A 13,735-nucleotide genomic window follows, 5' to 3' on the forward strand; every position below is an offset into this window, starting at 1 on the left:
ATATCGAAGTACAGTGTTGCCTTTCTTACTTGACCTATTTTGATTTAATTCTTACAAAAGCAATGAAAAAAATGCTTTTAGCTTTATATTTTACAGTAAAAATAGCTGCGCTCACTAAATAGTATAGTGAAGCTTCGTTAACACAAATTTAAAAAAATAATTTAAAAAAAAAAATCAAAACTTACTTTTAATTTTCTACTCATTTCATGTTAATATAATTTTTTTTTTAATTTACAGTTATTTTACAGAAAATTATTTAACAATAAATAAATAAAAATAATAAATATTTAAGCAATTTTGGCAAAAAAAAAAATTATTAAATTTTCTCATTTCGTAATTCTCAATCTTTGTGTTTTAATATCTAAAAATTTCTAGGAATGTAAAAAATTTATAAAATTGAAGAATTTTTTATAATTAAAAAATTTTAATTTATTAATTTAAAAAAAAAATTTTTTTTTAATATTTTTTTAAATTTATTAATTTAATTTTAATTTTTTTAACTTTATTTATATATATTTCTTTCATCAGTTCTCGGCACTATGCTTATGGAGGTTATTATCCAACGTATTTAATACGACCTCTTAATTCTTAACCAATTTTTACGCATGTAAAAACTGAAAGAATTTTAATTACAGTTCTGAATTTTTTTATTATTTATTTTTTTATTTTAATATTTTTTTAATTTAAATTTTATTCTTTAAATAATTAAAAAAAATTTTAACGTGCCTGTTAGCGAAGCTTCACTGTACTGTACTGTTTAACAGTTACACACTCATTTACGCTCACTTAAGCACAAACAGAAATGGCAACGCTCGCACCAATCGCTCTTCACCCGACGCCATACACCACTAGCCTTAATGTACCGTTATACCGCACATAACAACAGCATTTATAATCCACACTGTCCTTGACTGTCAACTAATCCAGCTGCTTGCCCTCCTCCCTATTCTTGCGGAACGACACTGAATGTATCAACAATGGCGGCAAGTTGCCACGCAACATTTGCAAACGCTTACTCTTGCCCTTGTCCGGCCGATGTATACCCTCATTGGATGATGACATTGAATTGGACGATGTTGCAGACGGCACAGTCGATAACATTTCGCTACTCTGCGTTTGCAGCATGGCTGCCGAGCGTCGGAAGTAGCGTGGCATGGAGTAATCATCTTGATTGGCGCGTGCCGCATTCGCTGTTTGTATGGAGTACAAACTCTGCGAGACGCGATATTTCTCGATGGTCGGTGTATCTTCGTAATTCTTCGGTAAATTGCTGAATGATATGGATGGCACTTCGGGTGTCATGCTGATACGTGAACCGGAACCGGTAATCGAAAAGATGTCCGTTTCGCTGGCAGCGCTGCGCACATTGAAAGCCGGTACGCTTGTGGCGCTACGCTTAAGCTTGCGCGGTGTCGTATTGCCCGAAATGGTGTTCAACAAATGCGTTTGACGATCGATGAAACGTGGTGGACGGAGTATGACTTCGTCAGTGTCGCGTTTAGTTTGATTCTCAGCAGCCATGTCTTCTTCGGCAATCGCATCGAATTTTTTCGGTGTCAATGTTTGGCTGCCCTCCGGTGATGAATCGGTGGTTAAGGTGAATGTAATGCGTTTCTCGTTGGCACTATCGTGTGCATCAGTCGGTGTTGGTGTGTTCGTAATGGTGGCGGCGCTTGCAGGCGTAACATTTTCGGGTGTACGTATGTCGGTTAACGTGCCATTGCCGGTTTTACCTGGAAAATAGTTGAATTGTGCAGAAAAGAGAGAAAGAGAGGGAGAAAAAAATTTAAATGTTTTTATATTTATATATAAAATGATTTTGATAGAGACTGTGGACTATATGAATAAGTATAGATTATATATATACGTATATACATAAGTATGTGATGTAAACCAGGCATGATCGAATATAGATTAGCTTATATTGACAGCGAGTAATACGTGGTATGACATCACATTAGCGAGTACTAGTAAGGAAGACTTTGGAGCAGAATGACAAGAATATGTCGTGTTTTAGTTAAAGGCTGCTGTTTTCAAGTCATAAGCTCTCAGGGTTTGCAAAAGCTGTCACTATTGAAACGATTCAGTAACAAATAACCTCAAACTCGAAAGCTCTAAAGGGTTGCAAAACCTGTCACTATTGAAATAACCCTAAAGTCAAAAGCTCTCTGGATTTGCAAAAAATGTCACTATTGAAACGATTCAGTAACAAATTACTTAAAACTCGAAAGCTCTCAGGGTTGCAAAACCTGTCACTATTATAACGAACCAGTAAAAACCAATTCTCAAGCCGAAAGCTCTCTGGATTTGCAAAAAGCTCTCCCTGTTGAAACGACTCAGTAACAAAAAGACTTCTGTTTTCAAGTCAAAAGCTCTCTGGATTTGCAAGATATGTCACTATTGAAACGACTCAGTAACAAATAACCTCAAACTCGAAAGCTCTAAGGGTTTGCAAAACCTGTCACTATTGAAACGACTCAGTAACTAATAACCTTAAACTCGAAAGCCCTCAAGGTTTGCAAACACGTTTACTATTGAAACAACTCAGTAGCTTAAATACTGAAGAATAATAACTATCAAATATATAAAGAGTAGGGTTACTTAGGTAAAATTCACATAGACACATACTGTCAAATTCTCACAAAATCGATGAAAAAAGTTTTGAAAGCGATTTTAGAAACCTACAATACTTTGTAAACAAAATGTCTAATCCTTGTCAAAATCTCGTAAGTTGCGTAAAATCGTTTGAAAAAAGCTTTTGAAGCTTTCCGAATAAAAGGACTGTCATATTTTATAAAGAAAAAACTGTAAATGCGTTCGTCTTTTAAATTTCTAATGTTGTCGAGTTCTGACAAAGTGTGAACAATTACTATAAAATAATTTTTAAGGTTTTCTTTAAAAATATCGTCATTCAAGCAGATGATATTGAAAATATATCGCAAGCTCTTTAAACAAAAGCTTTCAAAGTGTTCTTAAAACTAAATGTAGTTTTTTAAAAACGTCAACTCGCTTATCAACTGAAATGGCAAAATTTCGAAAACGTCAAAAAAAAGCTTCAAAAGCTTTCTTAAAAAATTAGCTGTTTTATTTTTAAACAAGAACTGTCAAAGAGCTAATTAGTTTTACATATGATTTTGTAATATTTTTCTGTAAAAAAAAAGCTTTGAAAGCTTTCCTAAAAATTGAGCTTTTAATTTAAAGCTTTTTAAACTACAACAGCGAAAAAGAGCTTACAAAATTTTTTGTAAAAATAACGGTAATATTATTATTTTGTGAAAACCTTGTAAAAAACGCTTTGAAAGCTTTCCTAAAATTAGGCTTTTACTTTTAAGCTTTTTAAACTACAATAGTGCAAAATTTCTGAAAAAAATGCTTTCAACGCTTTCATAAAAATAACGATAATATTAGGGAAAACTAGTTCACTCCCTTTGGTAAACTGTAAATATCGTGGAAAAGAAGCTTTCTATGCTTTCTTAAAAAATAAATGTAATTTTTTATAAATAAAAAGCGTCAACTGGCTTACCAAACGAAAAGCTTAATTTGTACAAATCTTGCAAATTCTAAAAATTATTAAAGAAGTTTTCAATGCTTTCTTAAAAAATAACTGCCATATTTTTTAAACATAACCAACTCGCAACGAAAACCGAAAAGCTGCAAATTGTCGTTAATCACGCAAATTAAGAAAGAGCTTTCAGAGCTTTCTTGAACTGTTATATTTAATGAAGAAATCTTGTCATATCGCTCGTCATCTTAACATAAATTATGTTGACAAATTCGCGTGAATTATATAAAATTTTGTAAAAAGCTTTCAAAGCTTTTTTAAAAATAAGAACTATATTTTCAAAACAAGAAATTTTCAAAGAACAAAAACTTTCAAAGCTATCATTATTCTAATATGTAATTTTGACAAATTCTTGAAAAAGTTTTCAAAAGAAGAACTTGATTAATATTGATCAGTTTGAATGACTGACAAATGCTTAGAGGTCCAAGTATGGTAGCTCCGAAAACGAAGCAGTTTTTTGCGGGAAAAAAGAATGTGTGCAACTTTTCACAGAGATGTCTCGCAAGCTGATGGACTAATTCGTCGATGATTCGATACAGAAAAACATACTAAGATCAGGTGATCATTTATCCCATATATACACTTGGCTTAGGTTCTCTGATACCTCCATCTGGGTGTTAGAAACAACGTAGCAAACTTAATATACTTTTAGATATGTAAACACCCGCTATTGTGACGTCATAAAATCAACTGCGGTTGCCAAACTCACTGACACTCGATTATGCCAGTAACCGACACTGTCAACAACGAAAGCTATATACCATATTCAGCCATACCCAGTGTGAACTATGAACAGTCGTGTCACAAAAAATATATACACTATTTACACAAAAATACAATAAATAATAATTAAAACTAAATAGATATATATGCATATTAAGGTAGAATATAATAAAATAAATATATAAATATAATATACAGTCAGCACCCCGTAAGCAAAACCCCCACTTCGATAGCCCACATTTTGACAGCTGCATTTGAGAACTTTTTTGTTTCAATTTGAATAATTTTTTTTTAATAATACTTTGAGCCAATTAAACGGTGTGGCATTACAACAAAAACATGCACAGGTTATAGAGCGCTTGGGTGTTTCTTTTTTCTTCGTTTTTTTGCTTGAAAAACAATGACGGGACCAAGGGTGGACGGGTTAGTAAGAGTTGTAAGCGTGTTGCAATTTATTTTCCATTGCAATTACAATTGGGTTAATCATCAGAGACAGTTATGAATGCATGTACGAATGTATATATGTATGCGCTTTTAATTATGTAAATATATATCGATATACATAGATGTATAGACAGCGTCACCGTTATGGTATTTCCCCAATTGTAACTCACTCGACTCATTTCATTTCATTTCATTTTCTGTCAATTCGACTTCTCTTATGTGTGTATATTTGCATATACGAGTATATTATATATGGATATGTATATTATATGGCATGTAGAATTTGTTAAGGAATGCAGTATGACTGTCATCTCAAGTCTCCTATACAGTAAGGTAATTCTTTTTGAAAGTTTTACCTCTCCACAATGGTCTAAGGGGTAAAAATCTGCACATCAGTTACTGAATTATAACAATTTCTGGCACTAAAAGTAAATAAATATATTACAATAATTAAAATACAATAATTGTAGTTGTATAAAAGCAATAACAGCTAGATATTTGTATATACTATATATTTATGTATGCGTGTGTGTAGGTAGTGGTAAGTGAGTAATCTGAATTTCTTTTATAAAAACTTTGATAATTTTTTGTTTATTAAAATACTACTGCATAAAGAAATTCCATCAGGTAGCAATGGTATGACAATGGCAATGCACAGTGCATCATGAGTGTGCAAAAAGTGGATAAAAAAATTTTAATTTACAAAAAATTTAAAAAATAGTCAAAAAAAATATAAATAAAATTTCTATGACTAAAATATGAGAAATAAAGATTTTCGAAATTTTTCGAACACACAATTTTGCATAAAACAAAAGTTTGAAAACAAAAAACTAAACGCAAAATAACATTTTATACGACTAAAATGATGGAAATAAATATTTTCGAAAATTTCCGTTTTTCAAAAAAAAAAACATTTTCTTTAAATTGAAGCAAAAAACTTAAAACAACCTTTGTTTGTAAAAATGTTTTATGCGAGATTTAAGCAAAACCTAAAAAAAATATAAATAAAATGAATACGACTAAAATATGAAAAGTAAAGGTTTTCGAAATTTTTCGAACATAGAATTTTGCATAAAACAAAAGTTTGAAAACAAAATACTAAAAGCAAAATTACATATTATACAACTAAAATGTTGGACATAAATATTTTCGAAAATTTCCGTTTTTCAAAAAAAAATATTTTCTTTAAATTGAAGCAAAAAGCTTAAAAAAAATTGTTTATAAAAATATGTTATGTAAAATTGAAGCAAAATCTAAAAAATATAAATAAAATTAAAACGACTAAAATAAAGGTTTTCGAAAATTTTCGAACATACGGTTTTGTATTCAACAAAAGTTTGTAAGCAAAAAACTTAAAGAAAAATAACATTTTTATATACGACTACAATGTTGGAAATAAATATTTTCGAAAATTTTCGTTTTTCAAAAAAAAATATCTTCTTTAAATTGAAGCAAAAAACTTAAAAAAAATTTTGTTTGTAAAAATGTGTTATATAAAATTGAAGCAAAACCTAAAAAAAATATAAATAAAATTAATACTGCTAAAATATGAAAAGTAAAGGTTTTCGAAAATATTCGAACATACGGTTTTGTATTCAACAAAAGTTTAAAAGCAAAAAACTTAAAGAAAAATAACATTTTTGTACGACTAAACTGTGGCAAATAAATATTTGAAGCAAAAAACCAAAGAAAAAATATAAATAAAATTTTTACGTCTAATATATGAAAAATTAAGATTTTCGAAAATTTTCGAACATACGGTGTTGTATTCAACAGAAGTTTGAAAACAAAAAAATTAAAGAAAAATAACATTTTTATACGACTAAAATATTTCAAATTAATATTTTCGAAATTTTAGCTAACAAATAAAATTATTTTTGTAAAATTGAAGCAAAAAAAATGTTATTAAAACTTAAATATGTAAAATGTAGGTTTTCGAAACTTTTTATATAAACAGAAATATTATTTTTGTAAAATTGCAGTTAGATCTAAAAATAAAAAATTTAATAGAATTTGTAGACTACTAAGAATTAAAATTAAAATATGGATTTTTTGAAAATTTCGATAAATAAATAAAATTATTTTTTGTAAAATGGAAAAAAAACTTAAAAAATAAATTGTAAATAAAAGTTTTAGACAAATAAAATGTGAGAATTATGGTTTTCAAAAATTGTAATATAAAAAAATAAGTTTTGCAAACCTTAATCAAGTAAAAAAAATGAATTAAATTAAATTTTTATAATGCAAAAATAAGAAACATAAAGATTTTCGAAAATACATTTTTTCATGCAACAAAGCAATTGTAAACATACATGTGTCAGAAATAATGGAAACGTAATTAATTTTTAAGACCAAAGTTGGACATCTCTATCGGCAAAATATATTCATCATTTTCCAACAGGCGGGGCGACGTAAGCGGACCACACACTTATTTGAGCAAAATCAGGTAAAGTGGACCCTCTATTGTTCACTTGATCATAAAAATTAAGTCCATGTATATTTTTCATAAGTAGGTGGGTGTGTCCTCGCTCTCTATATCTCGGAACCCAACCGACCTATTGCGACTAAACTTAGTACGAAGCATTTTACTCATATTCCTATATCACAGCGTCAAAATGGGCAAAATATGACCACAACTACGCTTTCTTTCATGTAACACAATGTGAAATTCCATTCGATTCTTTCACTTTCCAGTACACAAATTAAGAAAGAAATAGTAAAACGGGTTAAAACTTTGCACTAAGAATATAGCACCTTATGATCAAGAATTGTCCAAATCCAAACAAAACTATTCAAGCCCCTAGATACCCAATATGTGGACCCCAGTATCTATAGTTGACTTTTGACCTAAGATATCAATCAATGTTTGAGATATAAAATTGAAATTCAGACAGAACCGTTTTCTGACAATAGTAATTCTGTACCAAAAATTAATTGAATCGGGTCAATACTTCGCTGAGCCCTCATATACTTTATATTATATTTGTATATCTTTGTGCCTAAAATAGATACAATTGGGCAAAAACTTGACCTAACCCCCTTACCAGGATTTTTGAACATCTGGCTGAGTTTGCTCTTTATGATTGGCGATTATTTATATGTGAGGTGCCTTTATGAAACCCAAGAAACATTTTTTAGTATGTGTATCTATATATATTTAGTATATTAATATATAAAATTGCATTAACGTATTTCGACCTTGTTTTCAGAGTATAAAATGTATAAAATCTATATATATTTAGTATATTAATATATAAAATTGCTTATATTTCGATCGTCTAGTAGACCCCTTACATTTTAACGTATTTCCCTGACTTTGATTCTTGCAAGTTTTCAGAGTATAAAATGTTCGGTTGCACCGGAAGTTAGCTCTTTCTTGCTTCTAGGATATCCATTTAATCGAAGAGAGCCTTAATATAGTACCAAATTCTCGAAGCGTTGTATTCGGTGTTACATATGTATGTAGAAAGATATCCCATAGCACTAACTCATTCAATGTTTCGAAGTGTATAACATAGATAGAAAAGATTACTAATCATGTTCACGTGTGGCAGATAAACGCTCCATACTACTTTATACGTGACAGATGCATATTATTTGTGTTTAGAAACACAACGGTTTGGTGTAGTTTGTGGGACGGTGGAATCATCGGTCTATATATCTTCAAAAATGATGGCTGTGAGATCGTAACCGTCAATGGAAACCATTGTCGTGCCATGATAACCGACTATTTGATGCCTGAAACTGAACGTCGTGATCTCGTCGACATTTGGTTTCAACAAGACGGCGCCACTTGCCACACATCGCATCAATCAGTGGATTTATTGAGAGAACACTTAGATGGGCAGATAATTTCAGATTTCAGATAGGACTGTTGATAGGCAACCAAGATCGTGTGATATCACACTGTTAGAGTTTTTTGTGTAAGAGGATATGTAAAGTCTAAAGTCTACGCGGACAATTCCGCTTTGATTCGTCAGTTACCAGTCTAAATATTCGAATGAGTTATCGAAAAGTGGACATTGGATGGACCATCCGAGACGTAGTCGCGGTCAACATTTGAGAGAGATAATCTTCAAAAAAGAAATGCGAAAGAATGCTGCCATTAAATTTGATGTTTCTGTAATTTTTCATTAATAGCTAAAGAACCTCGAAATGGATCACCCTTTATACATATATGTACACATACGAAGAAAAATGTGTAGAAGTTGAACGCTTTTTATTCGAATAGTCGACAAAGAAGTGTTAATCGGACAGTCAAAAATGAGCGGTTAATCGACTGCAAACCGAATATTATTATTCGAATAAGTATTATTCGGTTGATCCGGCTAGTTGAATAGTCGAATACCAAGAGCTCCTGTGTATATATTTGGTTTGTTCTTTTCGTGCTCTTGATTAGACTGAGATCGCTTACTGGTCTGACAAACGTGTACTGGTGATATTGATATCGACATTTTTTAATTAATATTTTCGGGATTAGACACGGGTTCAATTTCGGAGTGACTTTAAAATTTTTAAATAAAGCTAATAATCATATATGGGTTTGTTCGTTCCAGGATCGGGATTAGACTCGGGATCAATTTCGGGACTGACAAAAAAATTTGAAATAAAGTTAGTAACCATATATGGGTTATTTTTCGGGATCGGGATCGGGATTAGACTCGGGATCAATTTCGGGACTGACATAAAATTTTTAAATAAAGTTAGTAACCACGTATGGGTTATTTTCGTTTCGAGATTGGGATCGGGATCGGGTTCGGGATTAGACTCGAGATCGTGTACGTGCATGGCATACGAGTACCATTGATATTCATATTTGACATTCATATTTTTAGGGTAGTTTTCGGGATCGGTATTAGACTCGGGATCAACTTCGGGACCGACATCAAAAACGTTGAGTAAAAAAATATTATATATTATATATTATATAAAATAATATATTTTCCAAACTAATTTTCGGGATTGGCTTTGGGATCAGAATTATAATCGGGACTGTCAACAAAATTTTTAAATAAAATTAATAATCACACAAGGAGTTGGCAAGTAAAAGCAATTAAAGTTTTTCTTATCTCATACAGCTTCACCTATTAATAGTACAAGTAAGTTGTATGTATATGTACATACATATGTATGTACACATGTATATGATATGTACTTAAAGCGGTGCTAAGCATCTACGTGTGCGCACGCACCCACCCAGCTCGCACAAATAAACAGACATACACATGTACATATGTTAGCAATTATATTTTTGGCAAATACGTCATGCTTGTTGAAATCACAGCTGATTGCGCTTGTGGTCATACATACTATATGTATAGGTATGTTTGTATGTATTTATGTCAGTTAACTTGCTTGTTATCTAAACATTTTTCTAAAGTCTCTACTAATAAATTTTGCATTTTCAACCGAAGACATGCTGACATGTCTTACCAACTTGTCGCTAACGGTAACATATTTATACTACGCGCATTAAAAGCCAAAAAGCAGTGCGAAATCAACAAACATTACAAACAAACACATATACACACATACAGACGTATGCTTGTAGATAATGGCCTGATTGATGGTGAAAAATTATGATATACATATCTTTGTAGGTAACATACATATGTATATGGATAATTATAACGGGAAGGTTGAGTGAAAGGCGCAAAAATGAAATAATTCACAGATAATATGTGAAAAGAATGATAACAACAACCACAACAAAACAGTATAATAAACGAAATAATCAACACATGACAATCGTTTAATGCTATTTTGTGCGGTGCGTTGGTGCTGCTACAGGGTGTCTCTTATGTGGACACCTGTAGGCATACACGTAGATACGTATGTATGTGTATGAGTGTGTGTGTATGTGGTTTAAGTGCAGGTGCACAGGTGCACAGGTGCTTTATTATTATTATTATTGCGTGGGATATAAGACTGAGCGATCCAAATCAAGTATTTGTATGGAACACTTTTTTATTCGACAAGGTATCATCATGAATTTCGGCATGGTTTGTTCTAAAAGGCTACGCTACAATTTCCGAATATATTATATAGATCGGACTACTATAGCACATAGCTGTCATACAAAGTTATCGATCAAAATCAAGTCCTTACATGGAAACCCCTATTATTTAAGAAGATATCTTCGCGAAATTTGCAATAGGTCATTATCTAAGATAACGTCATAGTCTCTGGAAATAAGACTTAGATCGGACCACTATAGCATATAGCTGTCATACAAACAGCGCGATCGAAATCAAGTTCTTGTATGGAAAACTGTTTTATTTTGCAAGGAAACTTCACGAAACTTGGCACAAGTTACTGTCCAAGGCAACTTCAAAATATCTGAAAGTAAGGATCAGATCGGATTACTATAGCATATAGCCACCATACAAAGTGACCGGTCAAAATCAAGTCCTTGTATAAAAAACTTTTTCAACTGGCAAGGTATCTTTACGAACTTTTAAGTAAATTATTTCCCAAGACAGCGCAATAAGATACGAAAAAATTTTTCAGATCGAACTACTATAGCATATAGCTGGCATACAAACAGCACGATCGAAATCAAGTTCTTGTATGCGAAACTTTTTTATTTAAAAGGATGCCTGCACGAAATTTGACACAGATTATTATACATACAAAGCAACTCCATAGTCTCTGTAAGTAAGACTCAGATCGTACCACTATAGCATATAGCTGCCATACAAATTGGTCGCTCAAAATCAAGCTTAAATCTTTTAATATCCTTTAATGCTATAAGAAATACAGCTGTGAAGGTTTTTTTACTAATTTTTTTTTTATTTTTTTATTAATTTCTTTTATTTTTATAACTGTTGATTACTTCTGCCTTACATGTTACCAATCAGCGCCACCAATACAAACAACTGCACCTTCAGAGCGCGTAATCCATCACAATGCGATAAAAGCGCTAAACGTTTTAATTAAGTGACTGCTGGAATTTCGAAATGTGTGTTGACTAACACATGCACACACATTAACTGTGCAAATATCGCTTCAGCAGCGACAAAAGTTCTATTATATGTACATATGTGTGTAAGTGTGTACTTCAAATTCGCTTTTATCAGATGATAAATTGCCTACATCAACCTAACTAAATATAGACAGCTGTATGTATGTGTATGTGTCATATTATTGTTTGTATATTGGCAAGCTGAACTGATTTACGACGGACAATTAAGAAATTACAAACTCAACTCGCTATAATCAGTTCAATATGCGACTAATCAGGGCACGTAAAAAGGCGTTTATTGTATCTGACTGCCGATGCAAATGCTGATATATATATGTACACATAATTGTACATATATGTATATAGATATGTGTATATACATGCAAGAGAAGAGAAGAAGATATACATGCATATATATGTATATTTAAATTGATTTATGATAATTGAAATAAAAATTATCTTCCGTTCAGATGACGGATAATTTCTTGCAGCTGATAAATTATCCGTGTAAATAATAAAAATAAAGCAAAGACAAGAAATCTTTCAACTTCAGCGGCTTAAAAATTTTTACAACAACAAAAATGTAAAAGTAAAAATAAAAGCAAATATTGCGCTTATTTTAGGTCGCGACAGCGCAAATAAAAGTTATTACCGAGATGGTAAGTGGGAAAGTCGTGCAAGCATACATGTATATAAATATATATGTATATATATTTAACACAACTACATATACAAATATTCAGATACATATATGTATGTGTCCGCATATAAATACTGTAAAAACTTGAAAAACACTCCAAATATAGCTTCGCACCCGTTCCGATCGAATTCACTTATGCGTGGCTTATCGGCTCTTGGCTGGTAGGTCGCGAGTTCGATTTTGACCTGATAGGCCACCAGCCTGAGCAGCAAAGCTTAAACGCAATTTGGCGCATAAAAAAGCGAGTCATTATCAACTTTATCATACATGTTTGTATGTTTTTTCAGGGTTTATATCTGCTTGTGAACTTCGAAAAATCGAATTTTTGATTTGCATATAACGGGGCTTAAAAAAGGGATGCTATGATTTCTAACTTTCGTTTCGGCAATTTTTTTATACTCTCGCAACAAAGTTGCTAAGGAGAGTAATATAGTTTTGTTCACATAACGGTTGTTTGTAAGTCCTAAAACTAAAAGAGTCAGATATAGAGCTATATATATCAAAGTGATCAGGGTGACGAGTAGAGTTGAAATCCGGATGTCTGTCTGTCCGTCCGTCCGTCTGTCCGTCCGTCCGTGCAAGCTGTAACTTGAGTAAAAATTGAGATATCATGATGAAACTTGGTACACGTATTTCTTGGCTCCATAAGAAGGTTAAGTTCGAAGATGGGCAAAATCGGCCCACTGCCACGCCCACAAAATGGCGAAAACCGAAAACCTATAAAGTGTCATAACTAAGCCACAAATAAAGATATTAAAGTGAAATTTGGCACAAAGGATCGCATTAGGGAGGGGCATATTTGGACGTAAATTTTTTTGGAAAAATGGACGTGGCCCCGCCCCCTACTAAGTTTTTTGTACATATCTCGGAAACTACTATAGCTATGTCAACCAAACTCTATAGAGTCGTTTCCTTCAGGCATTTCCATATACAGTTCAAAAATGGAAGAAATCGGATAATAACCACGCCCACCTCCCATACAAAGGTTATGTTGAAAATCACTAAAAGTGCGTTAACCGACTAACAAAAAACGTCAGAAACACTAAATTTTACGGAAGAAATGACAGAAGGAAGCTGCACCCAGGCTTTTTTTTAAATTGAAAATGGGCGTGGCGTCGCCCACTTATGGACTTATCTCAGGACCTACTCTACCAATTTCAATGAAATTCGGTATATGTGACCTGGTCTACGGAAAGGGGGCTTAAGTGTAAAAAAATCAATTTTCACTTTTTAGTTGATTCGGATGGAAGATGAGATGTTTATTCTGTTTCCCAGAAAACTAGTTTTCGCACGTTAGCTTCCTTTTCGTAGACCAGGTCACATATAATAATTTCTTAACACC

The 13,735-nt window shown here is 32.1% G+C and overlaps 1 protein-coding gene across 6 annotated transcripts in view; it reads right to left on the reverse strand.

Moving 5' to 3' along the window:
* Positions 1–480: 480 nt before the first annotated feature.
* LOC126752035 (uncharacterized) overlaps positions 481–13,735 on the reverse strand; it is an 82,243-nt gene continuing 68,988 nt past the window's right edge. For all 6 annotated transcript variants that reach the window (XM_050462567.1, XM_050462564.1, XM_050462566.1 and 3 more), the window contains one exon: positions 481–1,733. In XM_050462567.1, coding sequence (XP_050318524.1) covers positions 919–1,733 — 815 coding nt within the window. In that variant the 3' untranslated portion in view covers positions 481–918. The remainder of the gene's footprint in view (positions 1,734–13,735) is intronic.

The sequence above is a fragment of the Bactrocera neohumeralis genome, chromosome 3 (genome assembly GCF_024586455.1).
Source record: "Bactrocera neohumeralis isolate Rockhampton chromosome 3, APGP_CSIRO_Bneo_wtdbg2-racon-allhic-juicebox.fasta_v2, whole genome shotgun sequence".
Taxonomy (NCBI): domain Eukaryota; kingdom Metazoa; phylum Arthropoda; class Insecta; order Diptera; family Tephritidae; genus Bactrocera; species Bactrocera neohumeralis.